Source organism: Vulpes vulpes, chromosome X (genome assembly GCF_048418805.1).
Source record: "Vulpes vulpes isolate BD-2025 chromosome X, VulVul3, whole genome shotgun sequence".
In the NCBI taxonomy this organism is placed as follows: Eukaryota; Metazoa; Chordata; class Mammalia; order Carnivora; family Canidae; genus Vulpes; species Vulpes vulpes.
This window is the reverse complement of record NC_132796.1, coordinates 20,310,853-20,326,065: the sequence shown is the minus strand read 5'-3', so window position 1 is coordinate 20,326,065 and position 15,213 is coordinate 20,310,853. Positions and strand designations below refer to the sequence as shown.

General features: G+C 37.7%; 1 protein-coding gene across 3 annotated transcripts in view; it reads right to left on the bottom strand.

Moving 5' to 3' along the window:
- The window catches only part of POLA1 (DNA polymerase alpha 1, catalytic subunit), a 310,773-nt gene that overhangs the window by 153,808 nt on the left and 141,752 nt on the right, over positions 1–15,213 (bottom strand). For all 3 annotated transcript variants that reach the window (XR_011998276.1, XM_025997428.2, XM_072744505.1), the window contains exons 33-34: positions 12,057–12,235; positions 10,194–10,325 (exon numbers count right to left, since the gene is read on the bottom strand). Coding sequence is in view for 2 of the 3 variants with exons in the window: in XM_025997428.2 (XP_025853213.1) it covers positions 10,194–10,325; positions 12,057–12,235 (311 nt within the window). In the remaining variant the exon portion in view is untranslated. The remainder of the gene's footprint in view (positions 1–10,193; positions 10,326–12,056; positions 12,236–15,213) is intronic.

The following is a 15,213-nucleotide window of genomic DNA, read 5'->3' as shown; positions in this document are numbered from 1 at the left end:
AGCGGTACCAATCAAAACAAGACAGATGAGGTCAACCATCCAAATGAACCAATTTTAAAAGTGTAACTCAAAGAAATAGCACAAGGGAATTATAGGAAGGGGTGTGGGTGATGGAAGTGTTCTATATCTCGATAGTGGAAGCAGTTCCACGACTCTGCATTTGTCAACACTCGGATATATATATATATATATATATATATATATATATATATATATATATATATATATGCCAAAGAGTGAACTCTATTGTATGTAAATTCAAAAATAAATTTTCAAAATGAACACTACTCATCCAAAAAAGTAATATATGTTCATTGTTGAATACTTAGAAAAAAGAAATGATAGTGCTTTATACCATACACCATTCAAGATAACAGGTTTTTAAGTACTAGGGTTCAAGAAGTTTATTGGTATGGTTTCAGATTCCACATTGAAAACAACCTTTAAGAAACTACCACATTACATGTTTGGTGTAGGGACAAAAAAGAAAACCCACTATTTATGGAAAAGGCTGTTAAAATACCTCTACCGTTTCCAACTACATACCTGTGTTAAGCCAAATTTTCTTCATAGGCTTCCAACAAAGTAACATTATTTTAATAGACTGGATGCAAAAGCAGATACCAGAATCCAGCTGACTTCTAGGCCACACATTGAAGAGCTTTGCAAAATGTAAAACAATGCTACTGTTTTTAGTAAATTATTTTGCTTATAATATAGTTATTTTTCATAAACGTTGTTATACAGTAGGTTCACTGTTATTTATAGGTGAGATAATACTTGGTAAATGTGTCAGTTTTAATTTAAAATCTAGTAAATATGAATACACAAAACCCACATAAATGAAAATTCTTTGGCATCCTCATAAATTTAAGAGTGTAGAGGGTTCCAAACACCAAAAGGTTTGAAAACGATTGTGCTACATCACCACATACACTCATCAGTATGAGAATCCAATGTGCCATGAAATATTAAGCAGGCCTTTCTTGAATCTAGGTTCTCCTTTGGTCTTTCTTTCCTGATCAATGCCTAAAAGGGAGTGACTCTTGAACATCACTAGATGTAAAAGCTGTAGATGAGAGAAGTTATCCTCCAAGGACTAGCTGTGAGTTCATCCACATGGTTTCTAAATCCTTAGTATACATATGGAGAGAAATCCTGGGCACTTTTGGTTATTTTCCTGGCATGATTCTTGGACATTCTTTTCTGGTGGATGGAGACTGATGGCCTACTACTCTGGCCAAGAGTTCCTGAGAGCTGAGCTAGCAAACCTAGGTTTCTTGAAGCATGAAGAGTTTCTCAAACAGCCAAGGAGCCTGAGTACCTATGCAGTGTGAATAGGGCCAGGGACCTTTTAGCAAACAAGTAGAATAATGTACTCCACAAAACCACCCACCCTAAGAGTTACAATATGCTGCAGGAGAGTAAAAGAAAATTTAAAAAGAAGGAAATGTCAAGAGTCAGATGAATTTTGAACAGGACAAAACAAACCAACACCAATCAATTAGAAAATACCAGTGTTCAAATCTTTATTAATAGTATTTTTCAGAATCCAGGCTTTGAGAATTTTCTATGATATTTCTGAAAGGCAGCTAAATTAACTCCCTCCTGAATAGTTATATGGTTATCACTTTTAACACAAGACTAAGCCAGACTGCCTGATCTGGAAATTTGTATCTTTAAACTATCCGCAAAGGGCCCATTTGCACATGTGAACAGTAACGTACACTTTCTAGGCAGACCAAACATGAGACAGCCATGGTCTGAGGTGCTCTCCTCCCTCTCTCGTTTACATGTGCAGCAGAGAACAGGGAGTTGTTTTGCTCCTGGAGGTCCAAAAGGTCAACGGTGTGAAAATCTCACTTTTGAAAGGTTAAATGAAATCTGTTCTGGTTCAATTTCTTACTCTACTACAAGACAGTAGCTCGAGATGACTGGAGTTAGACCTCAAGTTGAGTTTTCCCTAAATACACAAGGTTAGAGAAATCAAACTGAAGAAAGGAATTCTACTGTTTCGGCACAAGCAGTTTGCTGTTTTTCCCTGCTTGTTTTCAGGTATTTGACAACTCCTATGGCATTTCCCCAGCATTTCAAAAAACCTCCAATTTTCCCTTCAGAGGAGGCGAACTGTATCAGAAGTTGCTGAAATCCCAGGCTTCCCTTCAGCTGCTGGGCTAGCCCTTTGCTGGGGGACTATAATCAGCTTTCTGGACTTCTGCTCCAGTCAGCCTTGCAGCCTGGCCTACCTGGCCATGCTAATGCCTGGGGCCTGTGTGGCCTCCTACTGAAAGGGTGACTGCAGTGAAGATGGAGAGCAAGCTGTTACTCATGAACGGATGGCTTACCATATACGATGGGCAGAATTCTGGATTAGGGTCCCCAAATATAGTCACAGGCCTGATGCTATTTGTGACCTGAGAGAGTCACCTGATAGCATCAATCTCACTGAATATTGTGAATCCATTCAATAGTGTTTTGCTGAGCATCTATCAGGTTAGGCACAATACTGGGTGTTGGGCCTCAAAGATGTCAAGGCCCAGCATCCTTTCCTTGCTTTTAGTCACTTCCTCAAACTGCTCTTCTTCATGTCCTTTCTTAAGGCTGACTTCAGGACCCAATTCACCAACATTGAAAAAGGAATTCCCACACAGGTAAACCATAGGGAGGGCCAAGAAGCATCATGGTGCAGAATCGTTCTCACCGGATGGGAGAGGGAGAGCAGGGAGATGATGAAAGCTTCTAGATGGACACCTCAGAAGGATGGGCAGGGAGGCCCCAGCCCAGTTCTCACTCTCTGGGAGTTCTGACCACACACTGGAACCCAGCGGAGCCTTGTTCATCCACCATATCTCAGGGTGGAGTAACAAGTGTTAATAGTGCTTACTCCAGGAGCTTTCTAAGCATTTTTAAAAAAGATTTTATTTATTTATTCATGAGAAATACAGAAAGAGAGGCAGAGCCATAGGCAGAGGGAGAGGCAGATTCCCTGCAGGGAGCCCGATGAGGGACTCAATCCCCGGACCCTGGGATCACACCCTGAGCCGAAGGCAGATGCTCAACTGCTAAGCCACCCAGGCGTCCCTTCCTAAGCACTTTAAATGCATCATCACAGACAGTCCTCACTATGACCTTATCAGCAGGTAGCATGACTATCATCACTTCATAAGCTAACTGTGGCCTGGGGAAGTGCAGTAACTAGCCCAAGTTACAGAATAGTCAAGTGAGTACAAAGGAACTCTGACCTAGCTGTCTGAAGTACAAACCTCACAGTCTATTGTTAGGCTAGCAGGGGATAGTGTGAAAACTGACAGAACCACATGCTAATAAGCCTTCAGAACCTAAGGAAAGGGCCATGGCTATAACTGCCTCTACTTCTGCCAAAGAACTCAGGAGGGAAAATATGCAAAGGCAGGGAAGGACATGGGCATGGGAGAGGCTGTGGCCCGAGCTCATATTGTGCAGGCAGCTTCAGGGTCAGTCCTTAATAGACAACATTGTTCCCAGCAGTCAGAACATCTCAGAATTTAGTGTGGGTCCCTTGTTAGTTCCTCTAGATGATGCTCTGGTTCTGAGCCTTCCCAAACAGGGTCCACACCATAAGGTTAAGATGAAATGAAATCAAAGATAAAGAGGTACTGTGATAACTATGGAGTACAAGTTAAGGGCTATTCTATGAAAAATTAAAGTCAGGTGGCATATAAGGCTATATCTGATCCAATTTACTTATTAGAACTCCTTCATAATAGATAATATTTATACCATGATAAGCTGCTTTTGGCATGTTTTAGGGGACTATATTTGACCAGTTATTCACTCAGATTTGTACAATAATAAATTTACTTACAATGACATTCTACTCCAATCATCACCAAATCCCATTTCTTTAATTTTTCTGTGAGAACACACCATGCATAGTAGCGCAATGTTTACCTGACTCAAAGTCAGCATGCTTCATATTCATACCTGAGAAAAATGAGCCATTCACTAATAAAAGCACACCAATAAAAGCCACCAACGGGCCTAGATATTAGAATACCACATTTAAAAAATGCAATGGATGTCCATGATGTAAATTTATGCTTGGCTTCCTTGTCAAATGGTGTGGAGCAAAAAGAAAAATTCTCATTATGTTCTTTTTGTTTCGTTGTAATGAGATTTAGGATGAGTTCTCTGGATTCCTACAGAAATGATCCTTCTTCGAGCACTGCTGGGCAGCGTGGATTGTGCTGCCTGTGATGCTGAATGAATGGGGTGGAGATCTGCTTCTTTGCATGCCTTCTGTACCACTTATAATTATGCTGTTAAGAGTCTTTACAAAAAAGAAACCCAATTTAATCTTTTTAAATGTTCTAAATATAAATGCAGAGGCAAGGAAATAAACAATAATTCCAATAGTGCCGAGAGTTTAAACTATTCAAACTAATGTACCTGTGACACTACTGCATATTGCAAGCTCTAACCTAAAAAACTATCAGCCCGCATCACCACAGGTAAGAAATGAGAAATTTTGAGGGTTATTGAACACCAGATCTTTGCAGCAGACCAGGAGAGAGTTACTGAACATCACTGCATGGCTCTACAACCCTCAGATCCACCTGCACAATACAGCCCTGTCATGACATACTGCCACACGTAAAAAGGGAAAGGCAATAGTAATGAGAGTAGCTCTGTTGGTGATTTACATGGGGGAGGGTGGGTGGGAATGGTGGGGGCAGGAAGGGAGCTGTTTCCTCTCTCATTTCTCAGATTTATTAATTAATCAAGTTCTGTGTATTCCTCAAGAAATGCTCCTCCATCAAGCACAGCTGGACACCATGGATTCTGTTGTCTGTGTATTTTGGTGGAGCAAATATTTTAAACAATATTTCACCAAGCCTCTCTTGCACTTCCTTTTTTTTTTCCCTTGCACTTTCAATAAAAGATACCTCCAATTCAATCTCTGCCTTAACATTATTTTTGATGGTTGTTCTTAGTTTTGTTTTCAAGGAATGCATATCCATTCCAAAATTAACAGGCTTTTACTTATTTGCCAAGATTAAAACAAAAAACAAGTTTAACATGGATTCTTCACATACTACAAAACATCCCACTCTACTTCCCAGATGTGTGCCATCTTCCAGACGGACTCACAGCCACCACGCTGAGGCTCAGCATCACTGGTCAAATGTTCCCTTCTCCACTAGGTGCTTGTATATGTGAGCCTAATAAAGTCTCTGCATCATGAGGCAGCTGACATTGGATGTCATTTTTTTGAATTCCTCAAAAAAGTGGGTCCAAAAGAGATTTTTTAAATGTAGCTTATGCCACAATTAATATTTTAAGGAGTAAAAGAGAAAGACCAGGGAAAGAGCTGGAATGAGAAAAGTAGTACAGCGGGCATCCACTTTGTATCATTAGGGAGAGACTGGGATCAGGACAAGGAGTACTTTACTGCACAGTGTGATTTTGAACCATGATAAAAATATTTCTGGTCAGTGCCTCTTTGCCTGATACAATGTTTAGGGGAGAAAACAAATTAGAGCTATGAAGTTGGGGCTCAGCATATCATAAAATCAACAGCAATCGGGGACTTAACATATGGAAGGCAGAGTAACAAAAGGCTCCATCACTGCCTTCATGACCTTAAAATTCTGTGGGATTTTGTGCTACCCGAGAATCCTGTATACTACTGATAAACCTTCTGCCAGTATGACAGCAGTGTAAGAAAGAATTTAAAGAAAACATATAAAAAAATAAAGAAAACATATGATAGTGTAACCTTCATTTGTTGGTTCCTTTGGTTACTAACCATTAAAATACACACACTACAGAGAGCAACAGGCTGAGGCAGAGATCAGATGAGCCACAGAAGAAAGCACAGCCCCTGTCCTCAGAAAGCTTATTTTAGTAAAATTCTGAAATTGTATAATCAATAGCAAATTTCCAAGAGATTCAACCATCACTTTCTGGTCCAAGAAACTAATCGACACTTATCATATGCATGACACTGAGTTAAGTATTCTAGATGGAGGGCCAGCAACGTGAAGTGCTGGAGGTAAGTAATGCTCCTTTACAAGTGGCTTGAAAGACTCCAACACTCGTGAGGGATACATTTTGTCACAGCAGAACTCTAAAACCTGCATAAGCCATCAGTGAGAATTTAGGAGTATATTTCCATTGACTATCCAGCCTTAGAACCAAATGGCTAAGTATTAAATGAAGATTCACTGTATATTACAACTAACAGTACTTGAGAGGAAAGTAAATGACCCACTAAACCCCTCCCAGGTACCAAGAGGGGTCTGATTTTCCATTTATCAGCAAGTCTTTGGGGTAGACAGCAACTCAATCTCAGACTCTCGTCGGTGGCTGCTTCGTGGACGGCTGAGGGGAACACTTCAAAAATGAACCAGCTAAACAAACTTCCCAGCAGCACTTGACAGAGCTACACCTATTCTTCCCATTTCCAAAGCAGTGGAGAATTAATTACCAGTTCTATGGATCTATTGTAAGTATAATAGACTAAAGAGCTATCACAGACACATTTATTGTAAAAGCACAATCCCAAGAGTGTCTAGTGGAGGGCCAAAACGATTAACACAAATGCTTTGTCAGATCAAAGATAAAACCTGCACCGCCCAATTGAGGAATGAATTAGAACAGTGGGTTATCTTTCAAATTAACCAGGGCAGTTAGTGAGGAAAATTTCATGAAAGTGTAATTCTTAGCCTTTGTGAATCCACACAGCAGGCATTCTGCCAGCTGACAAGATGATGAAATTTTCATGCTTAAAAAAAGCCCTCTTCATTTCCCAATTTAGATTAGCTAGTGTTTCTCTCTCTTTTTGTGTGTGTGTACGTGCGTGTGTGTCTATTTGCTCTTCTGGAACAGAATTTAAGGGGAGAAGAAACACATATCAATTTTTCACTGTAAAATTGAGTCTTTCAAAAACATCCTTCAAAGCTTAGATACAGTCTTTACATGGCCTTTTTATGATTTTCAAAAAATACCAGTTCAATTTCAACTTTGTATAGAGGAACCAACAAGGACCAGGGCACAAAATGAACTTTGAATTAGAGCTTTCTGTGATACCTCCAAGTCTTTCAATGCTTCCATCAAGTCTTGGGATAAAGTATTAGACTATTTTCCTCCTAAAGCAATTAATATACTAAATTTTCTTGCTCAATGCTTTCTGTATTTCTATGTACACTGAAATGTAAATGTTCTAAGAAATGAGAATTCAAGGGATCACTCCTATATGGTGAGAGAGAGAAATTGTCTCCTATGGAAGGGGCCAATATAAAAATATATGATACAGATTATCAGATATGCAAAATTTTTAATGTTTGTTACATCACACTTATTCGATCTGCACTATTTATTCATGACAGAAACTAACAGGATATATGATGTATTTTTTTGAAAAGTGGTTCAGAACCATATTGTGTTAGGCTAAACTTCTGTCCCTTTGTTCTTGCCACCCCGATTTCTTGGTGATCTAGAACTATGTTCCTTGGCAGGTTATAGTGTTTGGTCAAGTACCATACTCCTCCACTGTCTTCCTCAAGGTCCTTCCCTAAATAGATGCCTTCCTTTCTTAAGGTAGGCTCTACTTCCCCTGCAGTGATACTAAGACAAAAATGAAACACAACATTGACTCTTGCTCTCAGTCCAAGGACAACTTTTATGCCCAGTACTGTCTAAATTGTGAAATGAGAATAAATTCTTTGGGTCATTTCAGAAAACAGTCATTTTACCTCAGTACTTATTATCAATATCTTTTTTTCAGGACAGTTGGTGTATTAATCTCTAGCTGGATTGCCATTGCTACGGTATATCACACTGAACTTACGGTCATCACTATCACTTGATGCAGAATAACAAAAGAAAACTCTAATGCCACGTCCCTCTACCAGCAAAAGTTCCTTTAAATCTGGGGACAGGAGAAAAGAGAAGAGTCTACCAGTGAAGTAGAATGTAGAGGCGTTTGAGCATTCTGTATAAAAGCTCTCATCTTGAGAATTTTAGAGATTAGTTCACTATGGGGCCACAGAACAAATAAATGGATTTCTTTTGCTCCCATCCAATTATATATGACTAAGATAAGCAAGCAGAGAAATAAGTTCCTAATTTTGAGGACAGTCATATCAAGCTTCAACTTCAGGAGTGGTATTTGGGCACTTTAATAAGAAATCCTATAGAAAAATCAATCCAGTGCACACTTAACTAGAGGAAAACTGTTATCTGCTGCTGAGATACCTGGTAGACAAGACAATTAAAGCAAATACAACGGAAACCTTGGGTTAAATGTCTAGCTGCCTAAAAGTAGGTTATTTAGCTTGAAAAATACTCATACCACCCCCCCCACATATAATTCAGTTAGAAATCAATCTCTCAGAACATATTTCTAACTATACAGAAGATCCCTTTTCTGCTTATTCTCAACTTAGTCATAACAGATTGTCCTTTCTTATAGAAGGAAAAGATGAGTTTCCTCTAGTATTAACATTTCCATGGTAAAGATTTTGATAGACTAAACACTGAGAGAAAACTCAGAATTCTTCCCAAGAGTCAAGAATCATGCTCTGCTCAATGAGGTCTGTAAATGAGGAGCTAAATAGTTTTGATTTGGGCTCTTCATGCTAAATAAAGGCCTAACATTATATGTGCTGAACATTTCATCTACTGTGCAATGTGAACCCACAGATAACCTTTATTCTGATCTAACTGTTCATTAAGTGTAGCAGAGGATTATTCACTAAAATACTTCAGATTTCTCAAAATGTAGTCATAGTTATTATTTCCAAAATACCTTCAGACAAATCTACTTGGGTGTTTTTGACAAATACAAATTATCCTACTCCAAAATCACAATAAACTCTATGCTTCTACTCTTCATCCTAATAATCTAATAATTGATTTTCATTTCATGAGGTTGATTTAAAAAAAATTTTTTTTAAGATTTTATTTATTATTCATGAGAGACAGAGACAGAGAGAGAGAGAGAGAGAGAGAGAGAGAGAGAGAGAGGCAGAGACACAGGCAGAGGGAGAAGCAGGCTCCATGAAGGGAGTCCGATGTGGGACATGATCCCAGGACTCCAGGATCATGCCCTGGGTCGAAGGCAGGCCTAAACCGCTGAGCCACCCAGGGATCCCTGAGGTCGATTTTTAAAGAAGAAAATGCTGTAGTAAATGTTAACTAACATAAGTAGATATTAAAGGATGACACCGATCAAAGTCATGGGTGTTACCCAATAGAATCTGAGCTTTTGGAAATGCTTTGCCAATGTAGCTTCTTTAAATAAGTTACACTGAGCTTTTATGTAATGGGAATTTTGTTTAGATGACAAATGACATAAACACTAAGAAAAATCAAATGAGAAGCGTGTGTTCTTCAATTTTAAGTTTTGAAAAAAAACCCCTCATCCTTATATGTTAAAACCAAAATAAATGCTTTGAAAAAAAGCCTTCTTTCTAATGCAGACTGCTCACTCACCTTTCTAACATTTTTAGTATATACTTATAAAAATTAGACAGTCTCTTTAAAATGCCAGACAAATTGCATTGCATTTAAAGTTAAAAAACGCTTATGGGAGCCTGAGTGGTGCAATCGGTTATGCGTCCAACTGGCTCAGGTCTTGATATTGAGCCCTGTGTCAGGCTCTGGGCTTGTGTGTGTGTGTGTGTGTCTCTCCCCTGCTTGATATTCTGTTTCCCTCTGCCCCTCCCACTTTTATTCTCTCTCTCAAAATAAATAAATAAATCTTTAAAAAATGTTTATTTTCATTTCCTTGGACAACACAACCAAGTAATGGTTTAGATTACCACAAAAAGTCTTAACCTGTGGGCAGTTATTAAAATCACCACACATGATGTTATGACTCTACTTGCCAAAGACAGGCAATATTGATTTTTTTCTCCTCTGGTCAAAGATCTGAGTGACCACTTAATTTAGTCTTACTCAGGTAACAATAAACTAAAATATTTCCTGATTACATTCTCATTTTTCTTTAAAGCAAAAATTCAGTATTTAAAATACTGCTCATTTAATGAAAGAGATATCCAATAGAAAATAAAATGCCTTTCCTGCAAAGTCTTCGAAGAATTTTAGTTTCATAAAAACCAGGAATACAAAACCATACTGTTTTATTTTAGAACAAGAACCAAACCTAAGTAAGCCCCATATGTAAGAAACTCATCGTGGATACTTACTTCATAGTATTTTTTAATGCAACGTCTAATGTCCATGATCAATTTGTTGCTCAGCTGTACCACAGAGGTCAAAGGTGAAGCCTTACAATCAATGTTGCTGCAGCGATACAAGCTGGGCTCCACATCAGTTCCCTACAGAAGTCAGAACAGACAAATACACAAAGGGTTACTGCAAGGCTAGCAAAGTTTTTTTTGTGCTTAAAAACTAACATGCTCTCCTGGTGTGCAATATTCTTAATTCGTTTTATTACTGAGTTTTTAACCCTATTTTTTCAACTACTGTCCTCTCGAGGATCCCCTTAGTCACACGAACCTCCTGCCTCTTTGCCATCATAAAATGGAGTACAAGTCGAAGGGAAAACCCTGAAATCACTTCTGTTTTTACATTCAATATATGACAGACCTTAGGGATGAAATAATTTTCCCTCTGAAAATACCAGTGAAGTCACACCATTGGAAATAAACATTCTTCTCAGAGATATTGATCAGAGTTTTAAAATTGTACTTACTCATTCCAAACTTGAAGACAGAGCAAGCATACTAATGACATTAGTTTCCTTTCATATTGGCAACTTAATTTTAAGATGAAGCCTAAAAGTTAAGTACTACACCAGAAAGCAATCACTTATTGTCCCCTTAGAAAATCTAAAATTTCTGTAATTCTCCCTCTCCACTACCCCCTCAAATGAAAATTATTTGGGGGAAGGGAAGGCAAGAAGAGTAGAAATTTGAAAGAATTAACTATTAGTGGGCAGGGGAAAAAAAAACCTCGTTTTGTTTTGTTTTAAACAAAAACAAAACAAAGCAAATAGAATATATAGGAAAATTGTTGGGGTTTCTGGAGCATTTGTTTTCCTTCTTGATACTTAAACATCTTGGTTTCCTGCTCCAATCTGGTACATAACCCTACCCGCCACACTAAGCAATTCCAGGTGGAAGAGATTTTAGAGCTTGACATCGGCTCTTCCACAGTTAGCCCATCTGCAAGTCGTCAAGCCTCCATGCAATTAACTATCTTATTTACAGCTGTAATGAAGCAAAACTCAAGGATTTAGCAAGTACTGCTGATCTGTGTCTGCCTCTTCCTTGCACTTGCTTCCAAAGACTGCTTTGTTTTGATTCAAAAAAATGCAAAACATCTGCTGTTTGTCCAAATTAACTTAAAATAATTACTTTTAATTTAGATAAAGGATGTATTTCCTTTCAGTTTCAAGGTTTTACACAGTTCTGCTGCCTACTCATTTGCCAATGGCTAGTACATGTATAACACTGCAGTTGAATCAAGTAAATTGGCTAAGTTTCAAGTTCTGATCCAAGGTCAATGATACATTTTTTTGGCAGTACTTCTTGAGAGGAATGTCTCCCTGTGACTTTTTTAATGTCTGACATGCAAAGACAGCAGAAAAGATAATCAGAGTACCTTAGTCAAAAAGGAGGCAAGTGGGATGTGTAAAGATAAACAAAAACTTTCCAAAAACACTTAGTTCCCATTAACTTGATTTAAGATAAAGGCAAATATTGCTCTAAGTCTTAATAAATTGGAGCTGGGAGTGGGGAAATACAAGTTACTAATTAAGGAATTACAATAAAAAATACTTTAAGATACTTTAGAATTTTTAAGAGATTCCATTTAAAAACCAAGGCCAAATAACCACTCTAGGAAGCCAAAAACAATATGCAAGCACCATATACTAAGAGTTTTCTAGCAGAAATAAAGTCGCAAAGGCAGAATTCATACGATGCTAAAATTCTTTAAACACATGAAAGCAACATTTTCCTCCCTTTCCATACATACAGTGGGAAGGAAAGGCCTCTACAGTAGTTGGTTAACAAAATGAAGAAAAGAAACAAAAAGAAACTAACCGAACCATCCAAGACACTATCGTATATATTTTCTGTTCCACATGTGGGGCATGGGCATTTGAATCTTTCACAGTCCCTGTATTTCTCCTCATCAGTGAGCTGTGCTGGGCCACCAAGTAGGGCATCATTCTCCTCATCCTTATGATAATGATGAACTCTAAATTGGGTGGGGTCGAGTCCTGTTAATGTTAAAGAAAAAACAAATGCACAAAGGTACAATTATTTGAATTTCCATATGTGATAAAGACCCCAAAGGAAAAAAAAAACCTCACAAAGGAATAATTTTAAATTCATGCACACATATACACAACCATTTGAACTCAAGATAAAGGCTCACATCACATGGACAACTGACTTCTCTTTTTACAAAAGATCACTTTATTAAATAAAACAAGCCAGCTTCACTAACACAACACAGATATGCCCCCAGATGTTTGGGTTCAGAAGCAACTATTTCTATAGGATGGTTTTACAGTTCCAGTGAGAATCTCAAATGAATGTGCAATGTTATTAAGAAATCTCTTAAAATCAAAGTTTCACGATTAAAACTGAAAATAGAGAATAAAAATCCCATTAAAGAAAACAAGTCCACTGCTATTATAACTCTTTCAAGTGTAGATACAACTGCTAACCCTGATTTCAATGCAGTGGTCGATTCCATCTTGGCTCAGTAGTTAACAGCATGTAGGGTGCAATCTAATTCAGTGGTTAAAATTCAGTAGCAGCATCTGAGACAAAACGCAACATGGTTTTTTGGTGTTCTGAATTCAGAAATTTAAAATATGTGCAAAAACAATGGATCTACAGATTCTATAGGCCAAAACATTCCCGACAATCTTGAAATCAATCGATACATTGAGGTAGTTTATCCTATCTCATCTCCACAAACTAAAGAAAAGAAACATTTTTAGGCTGGCCAATTTTATTTATTTTTGGTCAAAGCCTATCTGTCAAAATATACTATTTGGATTTACACTTAAAGGTAATTAATATACACGGTATCTTAAGATATGTTTCTGACATCATCTTTTAGCCATCCCTAAAAATTCTAGGCTCTAAGAACTCTAAGGAAAGCTATCATATTTATTTTAGCATAAAGGTAAATAAGCAATATAAAAGTCACTGAGCAAAAAATTCAAATACCAAGAATATGTGAAAACCGTTTTAATTCTATCAATAGCTGCATAGGTAGATAACAGATGTATAGATGTATTCAGAACTCAGTGACAAGATCCTAAACTCTATTTGGTCAATTTTCAAGTGACACCCACACTTGAGGCTGAGTGACATGGTGAAAAGGTGCCAAACAAAGAATAAAAAGACAGAGACTATGAGTCACAATTTTCTCACCTACAAAATGGAGGTAGTGTCACTGACCAGGCACTTTTGAAGTTTAAATTAGACATAAGAGGACAAACCCCTTTCCGTGATACATAGCATGTAATAAGCATGTAATAAATATTGTATGAATGAAAAAATAAAATAGTGGATGAACATAATTTAATCTAAATGATATTCACTCAAGATTATGCATTTGGAAAAATATATGGAACACATGTTCATACTACATAGCAAGTTAATAGCTGTTCTTTGTAGGAGTTGATCAAAATGAGAATTTCCTAATATGATCACACAACAAAAAAAAGTACACATTAAAAGCAATTTGAAAAAATATTCTTGTTTATTAGTGACATAATTTACTGTAGCCAAGGTAACTTGGCCCTGAGAGTCACTATACATTTTTATTTTACAAATTACCTAACCCCTAAGAGAGAGAGTAAATTCATGAAGAGTGTGGGAATATATACCATCCCATTTAAAGACAGGGTGGGGGGAAGCCCGGGTGGCTCAGCGGTTTAGTGCCGCCTTCAGCCCAGGGCATGATCCTGGAGTTCGGGGATCAAGTCCCACATCGGGCTCCCTGCATGGAGCCTGCTTCTTCCCCTGCCTGTGTCTCTGCCTCTCTCTCTCTCTGTGTCTCATGAATAAATAAATAAAATCCTTAAAAAATGTAATAATAAAGATGGGGGGGCAGAGAAAATGAGTGAGAGAGGCCACATCTGTAAATGAAGCCATTTCTTTTCTGTACTGAGGGTAACTGTTACAAATTCCTGAAACTCTATTTGTGAATCTAACGGTATTCACAAAATGCCTTGCTTCATCAACAACTATGAGAAAGAACTTCACTTTTTCTCTGACAGTATGATGATTCATCAATTTCTCAGGCCAATACTATTCAAAAAGTAAGGAAAAAGAAAAACAGTAGGCAAAGGTTTTCTCAACTGCAGACTTCTTCCACAATCCAAAAATCCAGGAACGAAACAACACTGGTTTTGCACATACCCACAAACGGCCAACCTGTAACAAGGAAGCAACGAAAGCTCTCTAGGCTACCCTACCAGCCTCCACCTACTTAGTGTACCTGAGGTTTCATGGGAATCTGCCTAACAAGTAAGCCAAAAGAGGACAAGGGCCCTCTGACTACTTATGGGGAAATGCCCAACAAGGGTCCAAAAGTCATGAAAAAAAAATCAGGCCTTATAAAATGTCTATTTTAATGTTCAATTCTACAAACAACCCTTATCTGCTCATGGCAATAACAAAGCCAAGTGGCATAGCTAATTACTTCAGATTTATTCCCATGCTGATTTTTTTCAAGAGAAGGGGTTTCATCTCAGCATTCTTGGTCATAGATCAATGTTAAATTTTAAAAATATAACAGGAGGGGACACTATAATTACTTTAAAATATTAGGTATCTAATGATTCTTGTCCAAGTTACTTAGATACAAAAGTGTTATAAAAAAGTAATTTTCTTGGGAGCACAATTAGAAGTTCAACAGGCAAATCACAGAGGGCTAACTTAAATCTTTTTATGAAAACATATAACATCATGTTAAAAAATAAGGATCACTGCTGTTGGAATCTTTCTTTTAAAGATCAAAAACTAGGCTTAAACAAGCCCCAAACATACTCTATTCCATTACGTAGGAATTAGTGTTTCCAAATCCTCATGGAATTGGCAACAAGCAGCTTATTTTAAAGTTTTGGGAGACTTAAAAGTTTTACTGCTTATACCATAACTCATTAAGGTCGTAGTGAAACAGGAAAAAAGTATCTGGTGCTGCCACCTAGAGGTAGATTCTAAATTTTTAAAT